Below are 22,989 nucleotides of genomic sequence, written 5' to 3' on the forward strand. Positions count from 1 at the left end.
AGGTTCTGATTTTTCCAATCCAAATATTGAACTAGAGATTGGTGGTGGTGCATGTTCTCCCTGTTACACCAGCGCCTAGCATTCAGTAGGCAGTGAACTATTTCCCAGATGAACGATTAGGAGAGATGCAGAGAGAACAGCAAGACCACAAAAAACACACGGGAGAGGATTGATAGGCAAATGTTTACTTTATTTGCACAAGTCCACATCACCAATCTGATCACATCAATTGATAGGCTGATTTCCACCCCTCCCATGAAACTGACCAGCTGTAATAGCACTGTCTAGACAGCCCTGGTATCATCAGAGCCTTACAGGAATTTATATTTTTGAGACAGGGTTTGGCTTTGTTGCCCAGGCTAGACTGCAGTGGCATGATCACAGCAGATAGCAACCTCAAACTCCTAGATTCAAGTGATCCTTCTGCCTCAGCCTCCTGGGCAGCTGGGACTACAGGCGTACACCACCATGCCTGGTTAAATTTCATATTTTTTGTAGACATGAGACCCGGGCTGGTCTCAAACTCTTGACCTCAAGCAATCCTCCTGCCTCGGCCTCCCAAAATGCTGGAATTGCACCATAAGTCAATGTGTCTGGCCTGAGCCCTTAAGGACTTTTCAGTGTGTCACACTGCTCCCTTGCCACACATAGCCACCATGGTTAACAGGAGAATCTAGGGACCAAGAGCTGGTTGGCTGGGTGGGAACCCCAGCTCCTGCGCTCCTACTGAATGCTACTGAGTGAGTTCCTCAGCCCCTCTGAGTGTAATGAGTAACACCAACCTCAGTGGTGGTGCTGGGGGGACTAAGTAATATCAGGAAAGTGCTCAGCAGCATCCGGTACATGGCTGACTTCCAAAAACAGAAACTCATGTTAATCACAACTTAGGAAAGAGACAAAAGCCTTGTTTTCTATTTCCTGGGGCAGCTTGGCATCGTGGAGTCATCAATCTGGGAATTCAGAGGGTTGTAAGATCCAGGTCCAGCTGGAAAGTGAGGACTTCCCACCACTAAAAGCCAGGACTTCTATCACCCACCAGAACTGCTCACCTGCCAGCAGCTGTGCGACCCCACACAAGTCTATTAATTCCCCTGGTTCTCACGTGTCTGATTTCCAAAGTCCATCTGAGAGCCAGACAGAGGTGGTGGGGCTGCCCGAGAACTGTGAAGGCTTCTTCCAGCTCGAAGATCCAACAGTCTACGTAGACACAGCTTTTGACTTTGAACTAGGGAGAGGTGCCATCTCATGGGCAGAAACTGGGTACAAAGGAATAATGAGTGATCATTTCTTCTCTGTTCTTCAAAGAGAAAAAAACTTTGAAAAGGGGAGTTTTTCAGGGCCAAGAATTCAGAAATAGAGAGGAAGACTCCCAGCCAGTTAGCTAATGGTTAGCGATGGGCTCTAGGCTTCCCTATTAGTGAAGCCCCATTAATCACAGTTCGTGTTGCAGGCCAGGAACACTTGCTCAGGACACACTATGTGCCACACAGGTCTACGTCTCGGGGTGATACAGGGAATAAAATGGACAAACAGCCCTGCTCACATGGAGCTTTAAGTGCCTACTATGCATCAGACGCTGTACTAGTGACACAAAGATGACTCGTAAAGATTAACAAGTCAGTCTAACCTGATGAGTGCTCCAATAGAGGTTGTAGATGAGAGGGGTGGGATGATCCCAAGGGGCACACTTAGTAAGGGATGTTCACCCAGGCTGTCTGACCTCAGACCCTTGATCGTTAACTTCTACACGATGATCCCTCCCCTTAAAACTGACCAGATTAGATACTTCAATGTATGAACAACTTAACAGTGCACAAGTCACAATATCCCAAAGTCACCATTTGCCTATCTCCGGGTTTGAGGATTTAGGACTGATCCTTTCTGTTTATGTAAAATTTGGCCAGGCCACAAAATTTCTTAGGAAAAAAACAACCCATAAACCTTCTTTGGGTACAGAGGCCTTTGAGAGCCACAGGTGGCCGTGCTGACTTTAACAAATGAGAGTGGGCATGGAGGGTCGGGAGCGTCTAGCTGGACAGGCTATTTTTGGCGCAGAGATGGCTTTGATGAGTTCCACCTCTGCGCCCTCCAATCAGAAATGCCACCTGGGAGGTGAGGATGCAGCAGTGAAGGAGGAACAAAGAGAGCTTTGCATCAGGAACAAAGCAGCTTGCAAATTACCGTGGGGAAGAGGTGGCGGGGACAGTCGTCTTCAACTCTGAAGCATTCAGCAGTTGGAGCCTGAATTCTACCAGTTGAGTTTCTATCCAACCAGGGTTCTCACTCCCTGTCTTCTCTCTTTGGGCCCCAGAGCTCTGCTGGGATTCTAAGCAGAGCAGTGGCTTTTCTGTCCTCTCCCCAGCCCCGCCTCACTCTGAGACAACCCTGAGCCTGAGCAGGACACAGCTTCCCAGCTGGTCTCATGGGCTGAAGCCAAAGCTCAGACCTGCTGTGGGCCCAGCCCCCGGGGTACCCTGAGGCTCCAGGGTGCGGGGGCAGTGAGGCCTTGCTCAGCATCCAGCCCAGTGCCTCTCCAGCTCTATACATCTATGCAAAAGCCTGATAGACGCACAACAGATACAAGGAGGGCAACTCAGGTACAGCGTGTGGGTGGGGTGGGTGTGGGAAGCCTCCCAGCTCACCCCCGTAGGGCTCCCCAGGTGCTTCATGGAACCCTTATTGAAATCACTGATTAGGCCCAATCTCCCCAGTTTATAAGTGACATCACATACTAAGGGTGGCATTGTCCCCCCATCCCCTCGGGAAAGCATCACAAACATCCTTCTGGTTCATTGTGGTTAGCTGGCTCCCAACACTGATGCTATTCATTTTGGGCCTGGAACAGTACCCAAGGGGTCGCAGGCAGACATACTCCACGGCTTCAGGAGGCCAGGGGTGTAGCTACCTCGAACGCCACCTGACGGAATTGGCCACCTCCTCTGGGATACACTGTCACCCGCTGACTTTCACAACATTCCTGGTTCCCCTCCGCATCCTCCTCTGCTGGTTTCGCCCTTTGGCTCCAGGAAGGGCTCGGTCCTCAATTCTCTTGTCTCTTCTGCACTCACACTCCCAGTGACCTTGGCCTGTCTCGTGGCTTTAGAAGCCATCCACATGCTCTCGAATCCTAGTTTTATACCTCCAAACCATGCTGTCTCCTGAACACGAACCAATGATTATCCAATTGCCTAGTTAACCTCTCCTGATGTTAACTCAGAAGCATCCAGTAGTTGGAGCCTGAATTCTACCAGTTGAGTTTCTTTCCGATCACGGTTCTCGCTCCCTGTCTTCTCTATCATGTTAGGCCCTGGAGCTCTGCCAGGATTCTAAGCAGCGTAGAATGCTGGTCTCCTCTCCCCAGCCCCACTCCAGTCCCCTGAACCTGAGCAGACTCAGCTTCCCAGCTAAGGAGCCTCAACCTTGACGTATCCCAAGCTGGACTCCTGCTCTTCACACCATGTCCTCTTTTATTCTTTCTACAGTCCATAGCAGCACGCTCCTTCCTGTTGTTCAGACCCAAACCTCTAGAGTCATCCATGCCTCTTTTCCATCACACCCCACACCCAGTGCAGCAACACAATCTTGTCATCTCCACCTTTTAGTTACAGCCAGAAGCCAAGCAGTTCCTAGCCCGGCTCCATCACCACCACTGCTGCCTGATTATCATAAGCACCTCCACACCCTGGTCTCTCAACCTTCACCCTTGCTCCTCTGGGGTCCATGTTCAACCAGCAACCAAAGCAACCCTTTCACTCATCACTCAGACCTGGCCACCCTTACTCACAACCCTACAATGGCTTTCCAGTTCACTAAGAATAAAAGCCAAAGTCTATAGCAGCCAAAGAGGACCTACCCTGACCTGGCTCACTGCGACACTCTGATTCATCTCTTACCATCTTGGTTCACCTACACTTCTCCACCACAAAGACTTCTTAGCTATCCCTGCCTCGGACCTTTGCATTGGCTGTTCCCTCTGCCTGGAACACTCTTTCCCCAGATACTGACATGACAAATGCCCTCACCTCCTCCACCTCTCCGTGTCAATGTCATCTTTGAAGTGAGGCCACCCTGACCATACTCTAATTACCAACTATTACCCCACCCCTCCCAATTCTCCTTTCTCTGATTTATTTTTCCCATGGCAAATATCACCTTCTAAGACCCTATATCCTTTACTTAAATAGTGTGTTTATTACTTAGGGTATCCCCCAGTAAGAATGTAAGTCTGGTGAAAGAAACAATTTTGTCTGTGGATTCATCATGGATGTTAAGCATCTAAAATTCCACCTGGTACATGGTTGGCTCTCAGTAAATATATGTTGGATATTTTACATTGTATAGAAAGCAGTTTTACATCTCATGACTCCTTTGAGCCTCAAAACAATCCTGGAGGGAGTTATAGTTATTATTTCCATTTTTCCAATGGGGAAACAAGCTCCGAGGGGTTAAGTCACTCACCTGAGACACACTGCTTGTTCTAGAGTGGGTGTCATGCCACCTCTGGCCTTAAACCCTCCAGGCCTGCCTCATTTGACCACTCTGGTGCTAGTTCTCCAAAGCCCAGGTCCCAACCAGCTCCCTCCTGCTTCCCCAAGCTTGCACCACAGCTTGCTGGTGACCCATTTGCAGGTGCAATACCCAGGCTGCTCATCCTGTCCCACAGGAGCATATGAACTCACTCTGTTATCTCTACACACCATTCAACAGAGATGAACGCTTCCAGGCCAGCCTCTCACCCCAGGACCCTCCTCCAGAACACAGGAGGGAGAGTGATCTGCTGCCCCTACCCTGGCCTTCTGTTTCCACACATCACAATAACTGGACATCCTGTAATGAGGGAGGGTGGGAGAGACCCTCTGCAAAACAGGCAGCAGCTCCTTTGTTCTTCCTTAACAACCATGGGCTGGAAATGAGGTTGCTGAGGACAACTCACTAACTGCTTTCACCTGCTGAGATCTCTCTCTCTGACCTAAGCAGCAGGCACAGCTACAGCAGCTAGTTTATTTCTTGGTTTATTTCTTTCCCATTCACCATACTATGAATGGTGTACCTGTTCCTGATTGCTCTTTTTGCACTGGCTACTGGGAAGCTCACAGGTGGCAAACCTATAGCCCAGGCCCAGCAGGGCGAGCAGGAGAGTAGGTCCTCGCCACAGGATACAGTATGGCATGGCCTGGGGAGACTCTCAACCTTTCCCTTCCTGCCCTTACATGTGCCCAGGCTTTGAGGGAGGATGGCCTGGGTTCAACCCACAGCTCTGCTGCTGCAGTCTGTGCAGTCTCACGCCAGCTGCCTCACTTCTCAGCTCCTGACAGGGGTAACGTTACTCCCCTAAGTGCCTGAGAAAGCGCTTCTCGGTCACTACCTGCATCAGAGATTTCGCTCTCATGTTCCACATTCCCTCCTCCCAGTTTGGTGGTGAGGGACAGAGGCCAAGAACCGGGAGCTGAATCCCGGCTCTGCGTCTTACTAACTGTGGGGCTTTGAGAAAATCACTCCACCTCTCTAGCCTTGGGTTTCCTCATCTGTAAAACAGAAATAATAAATAACACTCTCTCATAATCAGCTGACGCTCTCCATGACGCAGAACAGTGCCGGGAGGAGCGCCTACCATTACTGTGCTAGGCTTCACCATTTTCCAAAATACAGCCTCACCTGACACCTGCAACTCCATCCACAACAGAAGCTGGTATGATCCTGTTTCTGATTCCCACAGAAGGGCACTGAGGTTCAGAGAGGTGGGGCACGTGAGGTCACACAGCACAGTACAGGTGCACCCTCCCTGTGGCCGGAGCCCAGCAAGCAAGGCCCCACTCAGTTGGGTGCTCACACTCTTTTCTGCCCCCAACCCTGCAAGCTCCTCCCTGCTGCCTTCTCACCTCCCTCATTACAGGATGTCCAGTTACTGCCACGGGTGGTTCCGCATGTGGCGCTATCAGAAGTGGTGAAGACCCCAACTTGCTCTTGGTCTGTTCCGTTGATCCATAGCTCTCACAGGGGGAGAAGAGAAAGCTTAGAGCAGCAGGCCCCAGGCGGGAGAAGTCAGGGTGAGGGGAAAAGAGACACCCCTGACTCCAACACAGGCCTCTCCCCTGCACCACGCCCGTACCAGTGAGCTGAACAAGAGGCACCACGAGATTCATCATCTGGCCCTGAAAACACCTGCTGCAGAATGGTGGGAGCAGGAGGCAGGCAGCCCGAGCTTCTCAAGAGAAAGGAAGAGACACTGTCATGGGGCTGAGATTCCCTGCTCTCCCCTTCCCCTACCCTGATGGCACAATCCCCAGGGTAGGAAGGAGGATCCCCACTCCCCTACTCATAAGTTACACCCTTGCCACTCCCACCTCTGAAGACTTCTCCAATGCCTGCGTCCACTACCAGGACCAGGTCTGGGAGGTCAACAGGAGACTCCCGGGCCCTAAGTGTCTGGTGCCCCAGTGCTGTGGTCACAGCCACCCAGAGAAGCATGAGAGAGGGTCAGCTCCCCTTTTTCCAGGCCTCGCCACAGGCCTCACCCCACAGTCTGAGAATACTTTGTACCCTGCAAACAGTCACAGCCCCACGAACCTTTCCTGAGTAGCAACTGTTAGGTGCTGTTTGACACCTGTGTGATTATTTGTGCATAAACCAAACTCACCGCAGGAAGTTTGCAGGAAGCAAATGTGGCTTTGCTCACAAGGGTGCACCAGCCCCAAACCTTAAAGTCAGCAAAGAAAAGGCTGGAACGAGGTGATGGGGAGAAAAAGGAGGGAGAGTTTATGCCTGCACCCCGATACTTGAAATGCTCAGAGGCATTAAGAAAGAGAAGACGGTAAGTTCTGTCTGTGAGGTTCTCCTGCACATCATTGCTCCCTGGATGGCACCCTGAGCCAGGATTAGACGGAAACAAGGTCACAAACCACCCAAAGAAAATTGGTTAATCCATTCAACCTCAGCCCCCAAAGCAGGTGCAGTTTTTCAAGATTTCACTTGCCCCTCCTCAGAGCTGCCTCTCTGATTCGCTTTCAGATGTTAATGCACTGGGGAACTGTTAATTTGATTCTGCATTTAGCACACCTGATCTCCACAGTAATTGCTTTCAGTGGCTCAGCCACAATCTAATGGGGACCTCCACAAGCTTCCAGACTAGCATTTATTTTATTTTATTGTGGGGTGTATAGTTAAACGAGAGATATTACAGCCAGATCGTAAATTAATCCACAAAATGCTGTCAACAACACAGGTTCTCAACCCAGTGATCCGGTTTAAAGGATACAAGGGCAAGAGATGGGCTAAGAATCCAGAAACTTGGGAGACTGGTTCCAGCACTGTTGTGTGACATTGAACATGGCAGTATCCCACTCTGGGTCTCAGTAGTTTCCCAATCTGCAAAGTCTAAGAGCTGAGCCAGATGCTTCCTTGGGGTGGGCACGCTATGGTAAGAGGAAGGTAGAATTTGAAGTCCCTTGGGCTTGAATTCTTTAATTTTTTTTTTTTTTTTAATTTGAGTCCTCTGTTATTTTTTGTCTTAGAAACTCTTGGCAAGAGACTTACTGCCTGGCAGCCTCAAATTCTTCTTGGGTGAGATGGGGGTGGTAACAACACCTAACCAGCCTTCTCACTTTTGCCCTTTCTTCCTAGATGGCTCTCTGAACTGCAGCCAACATGAGCTTCTTAGAACACAAATCTGATCATAGCATCTCCTTCCTTAAATACTTTCAATGGCTCCCCCGTGCTCTCAAGAAAAAACAGATTTTTTAATCTGGCAGATGCCTCATGTAATCTCCACTAGGCTCACCTTGCTACCCTTTCCCAGTCCAGCCATACTGGCTGTTCTGCTTTCTCAGTATGCTCCCTGTGCCACAGGCCCTTTGCACATGCCATTTGCATTCACTGAGTGTTCTTCCCACCTTTCCCACCAATTTGGCCTTGCTTTAGCCACATTCAAGCCTCACACAACATTCACCTCCTTGGTGAAGTCTCTCCTTATTCTCATCCACATCTGGGCCCTAGTGAAGACTCTCACAGCCCTGTGCATCTCTCTTTTATGTTAATCGCACCTGTCACAGCTGTAAATTTATATCTGCATGATTATTTGATGAATTAAATCACAGATCTTCAAGCTCTATGAGAGGAAAGCCCACATCATTTAATATCTAATACAGAGTCTGCAGAATCACTCTTAATGAACATAATCAAATCCAGCAATGGCCAACATTTATTAAGCAATTTCTACATGTCAGGCAATTCCCAATAGCCCTAAGAATTAGGTTTTATTATTATTTTCATTTAACAGAGGGTCTGAGTCACAGAGAGGTTAGGTAATTTGCCTAATGTCCCACTAGTAAGTGGCCAAAGCCTAAAAGTCTGGTTCCTGACAGACCACTGAAAGCCTTTCACTCACTCAGGAAATGAGGCAGGGTCCAGGGAGCAAACCTTTAAGCAAGGAGGCTGGCACTGCTTAAACGCTCGATAATAATAATGATAACTGTTAACAGTCATTGAGTATTTATGATGTGTTAAATATTATTAACTCATTTTTTCCTCCCAAGAATTCTTTCCCTATAAGGGAATATCACCATTGTCCTCATCATTAAACAGATAAGGAAATTGAGGCCAGGAAAGACCAATCAAGGTCACCAGCTCACAGATGGTGGAGCCAGAACGTGAACCTTGGTCCACTAAAGTCTGGGAAAGCCAGCTCTGTGATCCTCAAGAAGGATCAGGCTCTGTCTCCACCACAGAAGTGGAATAAATTCTCCTCTCTGCCACATGCCTCTGCATTCACTTCTACTTGCCAGAGGCCTCTGCTGCTTCTGGCACTGAGCCCACCCAGCTAGGCAGAGCTGTCCCATGGGGACTATAAAGCCAGCCATGGCCCTGGGGGCTCAGCTGGGGAGGCTACCCTGGGAGCTGATGGACAGCTGAGCAGTGACTCATGGGGCGGCCGGGGAGAAGGAAGCCAGCAGGGGCTAAAAAAAGCCCTGTGACCACATATTATGCACAAGGACAGTCATCAACCATAACCACCAGCACCAAGACAAGCCCCGCCCTCCACCCCACACACCCGTCCAGCTGCACTGGAGCCCTTCCGGGATCCTCTCAGAGGCTCCTAGGGTCTAGATGTCACCACTGGGCTGCAGTGGTTCAGAGCCCGAGCTCTGGGACCCAAATCCCAACTCTACCACTTTAGTAACTGTGGCATCTTGAACCAGTTGAACGTTTCTGAGCCTCAGTTTCCTTCCCAGTAAAACAGGGTTAAGACAGAATCCACAGAGAACTCAAACGTATTAGCAAGAAAAGAACAAGTGATCCCATCTCAGGCTGGGCAAGGGACTTAAAGAGACACTCTGAAGAAGACAGGTGCACGGCCTACAGACATATGAAAAAATGCTTATCATCCTTAATCATCAGAGAAATGCAAATCAAAACAACTTTGAGATATCATCTAACTCCAGTAAAATTAGCCCATATCACAAAATGCCAAGACCAGAGATGTTGGCGTGGATATGGAGAAAAGGGAACACTTCTGCACTGTTGTGGGAATGCAAACTAATATGTTCCTTTTGGAAAGATGTTTGGAGAACACTTAGAGATCTAAAAATAGACCTGCCATTCCATCCTACAATTCCTCTACTAGGTTTATGTCCAAAAGACCAAAAATCGCATTATAACAAAGATATTTATACCAGAATGTTTATTGAAGCCCAATTCATAACTGCTAAATGATGGAAGAAGCCCAAGTGCCCATCAACCCACGAATGGATTAATAAATGGTGGTATATGTACACTATGGAATATTATGCAGCCTTAAAGAAAGATGGAGACTTCATTTCTTTCATGTTTACATGGATGGAGCTGGAACATATTCTTCTTAGCAAAGTATCTCAAGAATGGAAAAAAAAGTATCCAATGTACTCAGCCCTACTATGAAACTAATTTATAGCTTTCATATGAAAGCTATAACCCAATTATAACCCAAGAATATGGGGAATGGGGAGAGGGAGGGGAGGGAGGGGGAGGAGAGGTGGAGGGAGGGTGATTGGTGGGATTACACCTGCGGTGCATCTTATAAGACATTTACTTATTCTAGTAAATGTAGAATATAAATGTCTTAACACAATAACTAAGAAAATGCCAGAAAGGCTATGTTAACCAGTGTGATGAACATATTTCAAATTGTATATAAAAACAGTGCATGGTGCCCCATGATTGCATTAATGTACATGGCTATGATTTAATAATAATAAAAAAAATAGGGTTAAGAAACACCCACTTCACAAAAACAGTATAGAAATTAAATGAAGTAATGTGTGTGGAAGGCCTAGAAGAGTACCCAGCTCAGCAGCTGATGGATCCCCCTGTGGATGAAATGCAGTTGATGACAGAGGGGAAAAGGCAGGCACATAATAAAACGTTCCCAGAGTGCTCACTCTTTCGGATTTATATTTCCCCCCATGCCTGAGAGCTTCACACCTATTCACTGTCAATCCACTCCACTTTCAGTACAGGATAATACTACTGCTAACAATAAAGATAAAAGGTAAGAGTTACTAAGTGCAGGCCATGAATGAGACACTGAGATAAACATTTTGCATCCATTATGTCGTTTTAATCCTCACAAGCATCCTGTGAGGCAGTCCAGAACCAGACTGCATAATTTAAACCTGGTCTAGCCATTTGCAAGCTATGTCACCTTAGGCAAATACATTAAGCTTTCTGTTCCTCAACTTCCTGATTTGGAAAATGGGATACTAATAGCACCTGCTTTGTAAAGTTGTTGAGATAGCTAGCTCTATCAAAAATGTATGCCTCTCAGATAGTTCAGAATTGTGGGTGCGAGTAGCTGCACTTCCAGGGACCATAATTCCCAGCTTCCTTGCATCTGGTTGAGGCCATGTCACTGAGTTCTGGTCATTAAAATGTGGGAGGAATTGGGCGGCACCTGTGGCTCAGTGAGTAGGGTGCCGGCCCCATATGCTGAGGGTGGCGGGTTCAAACCCAGCCCCGGCCAAACTGCAACAAAAAAATAGCCAGGCTTTGTGGCAGGCGCCTGTAGTCCCAGCTGCTCAGGAGGCTGAGGCAAGAGAATCGCGTAAGCCCAAGAGGTAGAGGTTGCTGTGAGCCGTGTGACACCACGGCACTCTACCCGAGGGCGGTACAGTGAGACTCTGTCTCTACAAAAAAAAAAAAAAAATGTGGGAGGAATTGACATACCCACATCCAGGACTGTCCCATAAAAATCTCCTACACAACTCTCCACACTCTCTGTGATCCTCTACCAAAGGCAGTTCTGGGAGTCTTCAGTTCTAGATGGTGGAGCCTCAACTTCCCTGGACAGACCACCTCCTTCCCCTTCCAACAAGTATACTCTACATGAATAAGAAAACAACTTTTGTTATGTTCAACCACTAAGATGGTAGGATGAATCTGATATATTAACTAGTATTACTCTAACGAACATAGAAATTAGTTCCAAAAGTGGTGGGGTGTTTAAGATGTGACACTGGCTTTGAAGTCAGGTAGCATGTTATATTAGAAGCTGGAAACTAGAGACCCATCTCATACAGTGGCCAAATGTGTGGTTAAACTGTCATCTATGATAACTCAGTAGTTAGAACTCATGCCTACTAAGCCTGTAAGCTCTAGGAAAAAAGACTAGAAAAAATGATGGTAATAGAGTTTGTTACTTGTTCCTGGATGAATTGAGCAAGGTATTAGGCAAAGAGAGGAAACTCAGCATCAACTGGCCAGTCTGCAAGTAAAATTAAAAAGGAATAATGGGGAGGTAAAACAGACAACTATTTCTAGACCCAAAACAGTAAGTGAAAAGACGGAGAAGGCTTCCAAGTGGAATAAATATCAGATTAAGGATATGAGCCTCCTATCTAAGCGTGATGACCTCAAGGTGGCTGCCATTAAATTGAGGGAGAAAGAGAGGTACGGGATACGGAAGTAAAGAAATCATCCAGGCTCGGGCGTTATGTCTAAGTTCTATCTAACTTTGGGTGTGGCTGCCGGCCTGACAGACATCATAGATGAAAATCCTACTAAGTGGTTGAGGGAATTTTATTGGAGAAATCTACAAACTTTGATTTTCAAAGTATTTTAACACTACAGCATTAAACACAATCCTTAGGCCCCTAAAAGTTCAAGGGTGAGAAGCAGGTTATAAAAGACTTACAGCCCCCATGGAGACCATACTTTCCAAGACCTACTTCGAGTGTGGCCACGGAGAGTAATGGACCCCAAATACCCTCCCACCAGCAGAGCTAAAAGTGTGAAGAACAATGAACTAGTAAATTCTTCCCAGAGAAAAGAATCAGAGACTAGTCCAAGAATTTCACCCACGAGCAGGCGAAACTCTCCAGCAGGCCTGTTTGGAGAGATTTCCTAATTACCCTGTTTCCCCGAAAATAAGCCATCCTCCAAAAATAAGACCTACTTACAGGAAAGATAAGACGTCCCCTGAAAATAAGACCTAGCGCATCTTTGGGAGCACACCTTAAAATAAGACACTGTCTTATTTTCAGGGAAACGGGGTACTAAGGACCTGTGGCCGCTGTCTTCCACGGGTACCTTTTCCAAGTGGGAGTTCTATGGTGGTTGCTATTCCACTTTGCTCCAATATAGGAGTGCCAGATACTGTGTCTCTTTGAACTCACAGGTCCTGGACCATGAGGAGCCATACTCCATGGATAAAACTGAGCTTTACTCAAAGATCCTGAACTTTAAGAAGAAACCAGACATCAGACAGAACCTGGGTTTCTGGGAAAAGAGGGAAAAGAGAACGTGCTTTGGGTATAAGAAGAAAGATGCAGCAGATATTTGGTGGTCAGAGCACTAATGATGCATCTAGCCAGTGATATGTAGGCATAAGTGATAAAGGTCCCTTCTACCCTGTCCCACCTTTCTAAGATCCTCCACACTCAGTTTCTTCTTCTATCGGCTGGATGAATGTTCAAGGAAGGCACTGGAGGCTCCATGTTGAAGGTAACAAAGGCAAAATGCCCATTAATCATTCCTGAAGTCTAAATGATCCTTCCACCGCATCCCACCCCACCCCTCTCCCAGTCAGAGTTTAAATAAGAAATGACCTTTGATTGTGTTAAACTACTGCGGTTTAGGAATTGTCTTTTGTAATGAGTGCTGTAACTATAACAATTATAATACAGGAAGCTCTTAAAACAGGACTTGGCAGGCACAGAGTAACAAGCTACACAAGTGTAGCTATTCTTATTACAATACCCATTTTATAGATAGAGAAAAAGCCACTTATAGGTGTGTCCAACTCCAGAGTCGATTACTATTCATAAATTTACCTCTCAGTAGATGATAATCAGACCCATTTTATAAATGAGTTTGGTGCCTAGTTCAAGACCACAAATAATAACACACTTAGAATTAGAGGCCTTCCTCCTCTGCAAAGGCCGCCAGCACTCTGCCCTTGACCAACCAGGTCTCCAGGTTGGTCTGTCATTATTTTATTTTGTTATTATTATTTTACAGTGTTTCAGGAAACACTCAACTTGCAAATACCCCAGCACCGAACTGGCAAGTCTGCACAGAAAACCATTTAACCACCTGGGTAAGGTGGCCTGTAATCTTAGCACTCTGGGAGGCGGAAGATGGATAGTCTGAGCTCAGGTGCTCGAGACCAGCCTGAGCAAAAAAGCAAGATCCCATCTCTATTAAAAATAGAAAAACAAGTTAGGTGTTGTGGTGGGCACCTGTAGTCCCAAGCTACTCAGGAAGCTCTGAGGCAAGGGGATTCCTTAAGCCCAAGAGTTTGAGGCTGCTATGAGCTAGGATACCACAGCCCTCTATACAGGGCACAGAATGAGACTCTGTCTCAAAAAATAAATAAATAAATAAATAAAAACTCAAATAACTCCCTACTGACCCAAATTTCAAGTTTTAATTTATATCAAGCCAGTTAATTAAAACCAAGCTCTGAGAGCACAGACATTGCCATGGCTGGCTCTTGACATAGCTTTTGCTGTTCCCTCTAAGAGCTGGGCTGCTTCTGTGACATTTTGGTCCAGCACAGTAATGCTGCACCACGGAACAGCATGACCAGCTCAGGAACAGAAAAACTGCTGAGCAAGCATTTAGTGCAGAAGCAACAGAAAGCAAAAAGCCTAAAGCCAATCTACCCACCAGGCCAGTGCTGGCAAGGCGAGGGCTCGCGTTAATTAATGTTTATAGAGTGACTGGGGATCCCTGACATGAAAGAGACTGAAAATCCCCAAAGTATTATTATCACTGGTTTTTAAGGAAGGCATTATTATCAAGTACCTACTACATAATAGATGTCTTCACATCGCATATCTGATTTAATCCTTGTAATCACCCTATGTGGTAGGTTCAGGCTTTCTTCCCTTTTTTATGTCTTTCTTTTTTATAATTCTCACTGTACAGATGAGAAAACCAAGTTCAGCAAAATTAAGTCACTTTCTAGCCAGTGATAGAGACAGAATTGTAAGCTCTTTCCCTTTCATCAGACCACATGGCCTCTTCCAGTCTTCCTTTCAAATTCTTTCTACATTTAAAACAAAATTTTACTCAGAGAAGCCTCTAGCTTTTTTGGTATGTCTCTTTGTTTAACTGAAGCATATTTTGCAATACAGTGAAATGCACAAATCACAGGATAAGTTGTGACAAATGCATACTGAACCCACACCCCTATCAATACAAGGGACCACCCGAGAAAGTTTCCTGGTGCCCCATCACTAAAGACGTCTTTTAAATTCAGAAATACAGCGAATAAAGTAAGCTGCTTTCCTTTGACCAAAACAATCATTTTATGACTGTGGCTGTGGGGCTGTGCCCATAGTGGGCGGGTTCACTGAGTTATTTGGTGTTGGGTATGCTAAAAAGGGGATCCAGTTAAAATTCTGTGCTGTGTTGACTCCATCCTCAAGAAGCATATGGGGATGAATTAATTTGGATGTGAAAATGATGAGAGACACCATTGTACCTGTATGATCACTACAACTACTATATATCATCAACATTTTTATACCATGTTGTGTCTTAGGCACCAGATTATAATACCCTTAGACATATAACCCCATTTCATACTCATAATTATTACCTTTATTGTACAGCTGAGGAATCTGGGGCTCAGAGAGGTTAGGTAACATACCTAAGAACACACAGCTAGAAAATGGCAGCCTTGAGATTCAAATTCATTCCGACTTCAGAAGCCATTCCCTTAAAAACTGCCTTGACAGATGCTGCTGGGTAAATTTTAAATGGCTGAGATTAAAAATGCTGGTTATGATCAGCTCATGCCTATAATCCTAACACTCTGGGAGGCCGAGGCAGGCAGATTGCTTGAGCTCAGGAGTTCGAGACCAGCTTGAACAAGAGCAAGATCCCGTCTCTATTAAAAATAGAAAAAACTAGCTGGGCATCTTGGCAGGCACCTGGAGTACCAGCTACTGGGGAGGCTGAGGCAAGAGGATTGCTCAAGCCCAAGAGTTTGAGGTTGCTGTGAACTATGATATTATAGTATTCTACCCAGGTGACAGAATGAGACTCCGTCTCAAAAAAAATGCTGGTTATATTCATTCAACAAACAGTACTGTGACAAGTGACATGGAAGGAGGTGCCAAAATAAATAAGAGTGGGAGAGGGGCTGCATGGAGGAAGCCTCAAAGGGATGCCAGGAAGATCATTCCTAAGCCAAGTCTGACCAGCTCTGAGTCTAGATACAATGACTAAGACATACCAAGGCCCCATGGAGCACTTCTGCCTACTTCTTACTTGCTTTAGAAAAATCGATCAAGTCAAATTTTAAAACTCCACAGACATATCAGTGGGGTCTCTTTGCTAATGTCCAGCTCTTCAGAACAGCTGAAAATTAACACAAGAAAAAACACCCAGCTCTGAAGGATTTTTACATCACCACCAAGTTCATGCCCACAGCAAGCCCACGCATGTGATTTTTGCGAGCCACTCAGCCTTCCTTTGCTTAGGCCCAATTATCTTTTGTTTTCAGAGTCCAATCCCATGTGACCAGTTTCATGATTCCTCAGCTTTGGCAGTTTAGCAACAGCAAATGACAAAAGTGGACAGACATGGAGATGGCAGTTAGACGGGGCAATCCAGGACTTTGACACCAACCTGAGGCAATATAAAGAAACCCTGTCTCTAAAAAAACAACAACAGGGTAGAAAAACTTGAAAAGATTCAAATAACTCAAAAAGCAATAGCTTTTTTCAGGACATCATTGTGCACAATAGTTTGCAAAACTCAACAAGCATCTAACAAGCTTCAAGTGTGTACTAGGGCCTCTCTTAGGCTTGGCAGAGGATGTCAAAACATGTAAAATGCCATTCTGCCCAGTTCAGTTTGGGACAAAAAAAAGGTATATAAACTGGGACAGAAAGAATGTCAATTGGACAGGGTCCCTCAAGTGTGTAGGTTATGAAGGGCAGGTAGGGCAGTGAACTCATCTCTCACCAAAGAGACATAAGCAGTATGGGCTCTGGCTGTCCATATTCAAATACACAAAATACTTAAGTTCTTGGTGCCTCAGTTTCTTCCTCTGTATAATGGAACAATACCTTTCCAAGAGAATGCTGAGGATAAAATGGGTCAATATACAGAGTAGTGCTGGATACATGCTAGCTGTTGTTACTTCACCCCCAGTGCTGGCTCAGTCCCTAGCATTTAGAAACTGCTCAATAAGTATTGATGAACAAATGAACTCACAAATGAATAAATAAGTGATGCCACTGAGTTAAAAGGGAAAAAATCTATTATGTAAGGCATACTCTTCTTAATAAGGCTTGCAGATCAGAAAGGCTGTGTGCAAAATAGTTTAAAAAATAGGCTTGATGTTTAATGTATGTTTCACATACCTAAGGAATTAATCACTCATTCTTCAACTCTTCTGCATAAATGATCTGCCATTTTAAACACACCGAAAGAAAAGAGAAGAAGAGATCTCAATGAAATTACAGTATATCTCATTTCCAGGGAAGGATAGAGGGATCTTGCAACCCAGGAGTTAAGCTCCCTGGTGTGGGAAAGGCCTTGATGCCAGCAAACCCCAACCGCCACACACTCACCCTGCCCAAAACCAACTCTGTGGTCCTCTCCTTCCTTAAATTATACTTCTCTAAAAAGGATAAACACAAAAACTGTCTTTAAAAGATGTTAAGGATCACAAAAGTAAAACCGATTGGAAAAAATATATGAGGATCCTAACACAGAGCCGCAAGAGCACCTGAGGGTGGGATTGTGTCAGGCCCTGTGTTTTACAGAGGAGGACTGAGGCCAAGAGAAGTAAAGTGACTTGCCCCAAAGTCACAACTCCAAGAGAATGGCAAAGACAGAGGTGGAACAGACAGAGGTGCCTGGATTTCCAAACCAGAGCCTCCTGAGGGCAAGGTTTGTTCCTCTCAAAGGCAGTACCGAGTGATGAAACAGGCGGTTCCAGCCCCAGAGGTGGGTGAGGGGTTGAGGGCGGTAAGGATGATTTTTTTTTTTTTTTTTTTTTTTTTTGTAGAGACAGAGTCTCACTGTACCGCCCTCGGGTAGAGCGCCGTGGCGTCACACGGCTCACAGCAACCTCTAACTCTCGGGCTTACACGATTTCCTGCCTCAGCCTCCCGAGCAGCTGGGACTACAGGCGCCCGCCACAACGCCCGGCTATTTTTTTGTTGCAGTTTGGCCGGGGCTGGGTTTGAACCCGCCACCGTCGGCATATGGGGCTGGCGCCCTACTCACTGAGCCGGTAAGGACGATTTTAATGGGAGACAATGAAAGCAGGTACTGGGAAGGAAGTTAAGCCCGTCTGCGCTTTTTGATGGGGGTTGAGTTGGAACAAAGAACAATCCAGTCCAAAGCTCCTGGGTTTTGCAGGTGAATCCCCTCCCCCTGTTCTGAACAAGCACATATAAAACCAAAAGCCTTCTCTCCAGATGTTTTCAGCTTGGTCAAGAGTCTGCGAAGGGACCCCCAAAGGTAGCCTCTCTTTGGGGGTTGTGTCCTTGGCAGGCAGCAGAGAGGGAAGGGCTCTGGCAAAGAGATCCCAGAATCTCCAGATCAATGCGGAGCCCCCTCTGCACGCGCGCGCGCGCGCACACACACACACACACACACACACACACACACACACACTCTGCTCCTTCCTTCCCTTCCCCCACCGATGATCAAATCCAGGTGATGGGACTGCGAGCTGCACGGTATGTTTCCGAAGGTTTCCGCCGGAGCCAGGCGCCCTGCGCGCCCTCTGGTTCCTGCCCACACCCACAGGCACACTTACACAGCACGGACGCGCGAGCACACACGGACTCACACACTCGGCATCGCCGCCGTATCTCTCCCTCATCCCCAGGCAGACAGGCAGCAACATGAATGAAATCTGCCCAGAAAGACTGCATTTCGGCTCCAACCGCGCAACCTCCGCCAAACCGCCGAATATGTAACAAAGTTTTATTTCGCTTTTAGAGTCTCCAGTTACGCTTCTACCATTTCCTGTGGAAAATTGAAGCTTTGAAGCGTCTAGCTCCGGCTTTCGCAGACAAGCAGCACCGCCAGCGGGAGCTCTCGAAAACAAGCGCCCCCGGCCCCACCCCCTCCACCGCCAGAGCCGCGAGTTCAAACCCACCCCGCTCAGGCCTCCCGAACAGGGGAGCGCGGAGAGGGAACAACAGGACTTGCTGCCCCACGCCCTAAACTGACAAGCCCTGCAGAACCCCACCCCACCGCCATCCTGCCTGGGGCCCTTGCCTTCCTTCAGCCAAGTAGCGACAGCTGCAGCTCCCTGCTAGAGGGATCAGAACGCGGCAACACCTGGGAGGTCGAAACTGGGGGCTTTATCCACTGCACTGCCCCCACCAGCTGTGTGCTCTGGCCCTCAAAAACTGCCCCAGAAAAACTTGAGACGGACAAGTCTTTCCGCTCCACCTTCTCACCACCTACACCTCTCCCCAACTGTTTCAAGGCCCAGAGCGAGCGCTCAAGCATTCTGCCTTTACCACCACCGACCCCTCTTTCCTCAGGGCACCTAGTGTCCCCCGAGGCGTCCCCAGCAGCGGAGAGGAGGCACGTGCCTCCTCCCAGATCCTTGTGCCCAGGAATGTGTATTTTTCAAGGTCGAAACCTGCAGACCTCTGGTCGAAGATATGTACTAAGCGCAAATGATCTCAAACCTGCTCCCCAAACTGGTGCAGGGTTTCGCCCGCTTCCCTGCCCTGCGTCGGGGCGGAACCGCGCGCTGGTACACCTGGGACCTTAACAGCCGCGCGAAGTAAGCGGATCCTGATCGCAGAAGGGGCGAACAGGCAGGTTTCTGGACGCCTCCAGCCGGACCACCTTCTCAGAGGCTTGGGACAGTAGCTGGTGGCTGGGAAGGCGCGGGAGGGGAACGCGAGACAAACTTGCGCCAAGAGTTGGCCGGGTTGGGCAGGAAGGAGCGGCACCCACGCGGCCACTTACCGCTGGCGTTCTTCCCGCAGATGAGGTGCTGGTAGGGCTGCAGGAGCCCCCAGATCTCGGAGTCGTTATTCACTGTGTGCTCCAGGGTCTCCACAGTGAACTTGGGCGCCTCGTGGAGCGCGTGGTGGTGGTGATGGTGATGGTTGGCGGCTGCAGCCGGTGGGACTGCGGCGGTGGTGGCGGCCGGCGGGGCGCAACAACTGCTGCCCCCACTGGCGCTGCTGGCTGCGCTACAGGCGCCGCCGCTCGCCGCTCCTCCCCCGGGCGCCTCTCGCTCCTTATCCGCCGCGGGGGCCGCACCGGGACCCGAGGCCGGGCCTGGGCCCGACCCGGAGCCTGAGCCAGGCCCACTGCAGCTCTGGGGCAGCCCGGAGGCCACGACTCGCGCGTAGATGTCCCGGAAGAGGCTCTCCATGCAGGCTGTCAGGTAGATGGCGGCGTGCTCGTGGATGCGCAGCGCCACGCGGCTGTCCACCATCCAGCGGTACACGCGGCCCACAGAGAAGGTGAGGCCGCAGCGAGCTGACTTGCCGCGGCCCAGGCGGTCGCCGCCGGCGCTGCTCATGTTGTAGAGGGACAGTGCCGCCAGCGCGGCCGCTGTGCAATGCGCTGCCAGGCCCCAGGACAGCACGATCTCCATGGCGCTCTGAATCTCGTACTTGGTGCACTTGGCGAAGCGCAGGCTCAGGCGCTGCGCCTCTTTGGCGATGCGCACCAGCGCCCGGCTCACCAGCGTCGACAGCTTGGCTAACGCGTCCTTAGGCAGGCCGCCGGGGACCGCCGGGCCTGCCCGGGGATCCCGCGAGCGAAGCAGCAGCACTTCCAGCTCCTGGAGGGTCCAGGGGACCTCGTCGAGGTCCGGCAGCAGCCGCGAGCAGTGCTGGCCGGCGCAGTCCAGCCCCTCGGAGTCTTCCACCAGGGCAGTGTTGACAGTGTCGAAGCTGTTGTGCCGGCTGTGCATGGAGTCAGTTAGAGGCGGCCAGCAGCTCCCGCCATACGGGGACGCCGGGTGCGAGTCGGAACAGCACAGAGACAAGTTGGAAGAGCGCACCGAGTCCGCCGCGCCACCATAACCCGAGTCCAGCGTCAGATCCTCCAGGGTTCGCACCACGGGCTTCTTACCTCTCCTGGCCATCGCTGCGCCACTTCATGCTGCGGCCGCCGGGGAGCCAAGGGGAAGGAGCCGCGAGGAACAGCCGGCGCCGGGGGCGCGGGTAGAGCCGAGTTCGTGCCGCCGCGACTCACTTTTCCACCAGCCGCTACTAGACCAAGTGTGTTGCTATTTTCGGCTGCCTTCCCGAACCGCCGCTGCTGGAATACACGGGGCAGACCCCGGAGTCATCCTCCAGAGTCCGTGCGGAGCTGGGGCGCGCTGAGGAGCCAGCCAGGCCGGGAGGGAAGCTCCCACCGGGACTTGCCTCTTTCTTCCAAAATAAAAAGTGTCTGGACCGCTCCTCCTGGGCTGGCTGGGCAGACGCCGCCCGGCGCTGGCCACAGCGTTGGTATGACCGAGACCGCCCCAGATGTAAGCCGCCGCAGCTCCGAGAGCAGCTGGCTCCCGGCTCCGGCCCTGGCTCGCTCGGCGCCCGCCAGCCCTGCACTGAAGCGCAGCAGCTGCCGCGGTGCCTGCAAACCCAGCCGAGCCCCTCAAAACCCGGGGCAGTCGATGGGGCGGGCTTATGCAAAGCAGGGCCGGCAGAGAACCAATGGGATTGGAGGATGTTAATTACCTTTCTTTTTTTTTTTTTTTTCCCTCAAATCCCTCCTCTCCGGGCGGCCCCGCCCCTCACACACGCCCCGAGTGTGAGCCAAGCTGCAGGAAGTGGGGAGCGGCGGCCTGGGAACTGGGGGACCCATGGGAGCGTACAGACGCGATGCTGCCCCCTGCTGCTGTCCCTGCCCTCGAGCTACCTGCTTTGGCACCACGACTGGACGGTGCGGGTTGGGCAGGTGACCTCCCCACCGAAGGTGCTCCCCCAAGCGGTTCACAGAGTGTCTGCCTGAGGAATGCTCCCTTCCCTCTGCCTTTCTGATTTCACTTTCCTTTTTTTTTTTACTTTGGAATTGGTTCCCCTACCCCCACCTCCACCCCTTTAATACCTGAAGCACGTTTTGCTCCCTCTTTCTACTCCCCACCCTGCTCCACTTCAGGTACCCAGACCAATTAATGTGGCCCTCTTTTGGCCCTATTAAGCCAGACGAGCGGAGGCCCGGGGTGGTGGACACCAATGTGAGGCGGCTCAGGGTGGTGGATGCCACTGGGAGGCCAAATCTCCGGACTGTAGCCACCTGCCACCAAAGCTCATTAACTAGTTTCCTTTCAGTAGCCAGGAGGACCCTGAACTCCTTCAAAGTCCTGGGGATCTGCTGCAGGGAGTGCTTGAGCACCACTTCACTGTCCTCCTGGGCATTGTTCCAGATAGCTCAGCCTTAAAAGGGGTAAATTGCTGGGAGAATTTTTTTTTAACTAAAGATAGAATATATATGCGTTACTTAGCTGCATTTCTGTGTCAAATGGCATCACGTTGTTTACTCGTCTGTTTCTACCCACTGGGAGAGAAACCATATCTTATTCACTTGGGGATCCCCAGCTCTCCGTGGTTTCTCAGCTTAGAAGTCCCCTCCTACAGGAAGCCCACCCAGATACTCCAGGATTGACCTTGGTGTTTCAACTACTCACCCCCTTCCGTGGCTGCAGATTTCTGGGACCTTGGACACTAGATTACTACAATCTGATTACTTATGCTAGGAATTCCCAGGCATAGACTGGGCATGGTGTAGATGCTCAGTAAATATTTGTAAATTGATGGAGAAAGGAAGGACATGTTTTTGAACTGTTGCTTTGGAGGTTCAACAGTGGCCAACAGGTATATGAAAAGATGCTTGACATTCTTAATCATCAGAGAAATGCAAATCAAAATCACAATGAGATACCACTTCACACCTGATAGGATGGCTGTTATCAAAAAGTCAAAAGATAATAAATATTGGCAGGGATGTGGAGAAAAGATACCCCTCGTACCCTGATGGAAATGTAAATTGGTACAGCCATTATGGAAAATAGTATTCAAGTTCCTCACAAAATAATAATAGTAATAGAACTACCATTTGATTAGCAATCCGTCTTCTATTTATCCAAAGCAAATAAAATCACTATCTCAGAGAGATATTTTCCCTCCCATGTTCATTGCAGCATTATTCATAATAGCCAAGATGTGCAATATGTGAATAAAGAAAATGTGGTATGTATGTATATGCAATGCAATATTATTCAGCCTTAAAACTGAAGAAAATCTTGCATTTGCAACAATATCATGAACCTGGAGGTCTGTATGCTGAGTAACAGAAGCCAGACACAGAAAGAAACAGAGCATGATCTCACTCCACTTACATGTAGAATCTTGAAAAAAAAAATTTTGTTTTAAATGTACTCATAGTAACAGAGAATAGAATGGCGCCTGCCAGGGCCTGGATGGGTAAGAGAAAAAGAGGTGATATTGGTCAAAGGGCACAAACTTTCAGTTGTAAGACAAATACATTCTGGAGGCGTAATGT

At 48.7% G+C, this 22,989-nt stretch overlaps 1 protein-coding gene across 2 annotated transcripts in view; it reads right to left on the reverse strand.

The window, feature by feature from the left end:
• The window catches only part of ABTB3 (ankyrin repeat and BTB domain containing 3), a 296,751-nt gene extending 275,688 nt beyond the window's left edge, over positions 1-21,063 (reverse strand). For both annotated transcript variants that reach the window (XR_008378708.1, XM_053582736.1), the window contains exon 1: positions 19,435-21,063. Coding sequence is in view for 1 of the 2 variants with exons in the window: in XM_053582736.1 (XP_053438711.1) it covers positions 19,435-20,569 (1,135 nt within the window). In the remaining variant the exon portion in view is untranslated. The remainder of the gene's footprint in view (positions 1-19,434) is intronic.
• Between the last annotated feature and the right edge of the window lie 1,926 nt (positions 21,064-22,989).

This window comes from Nycticebus coucang, chromosome 3 (genome assembly GCF_027406575.1).
Source record: "Nycticebus coucang isolate mNycCou1 chromosome 3, mNycCou1.pri, whole genome shotgun sequence".
NCBI lineage: Eukaryota > Metazoa > Chordata > Mammalia > Primates > Lorisidae > Nycticebus > Nycticebus coucang.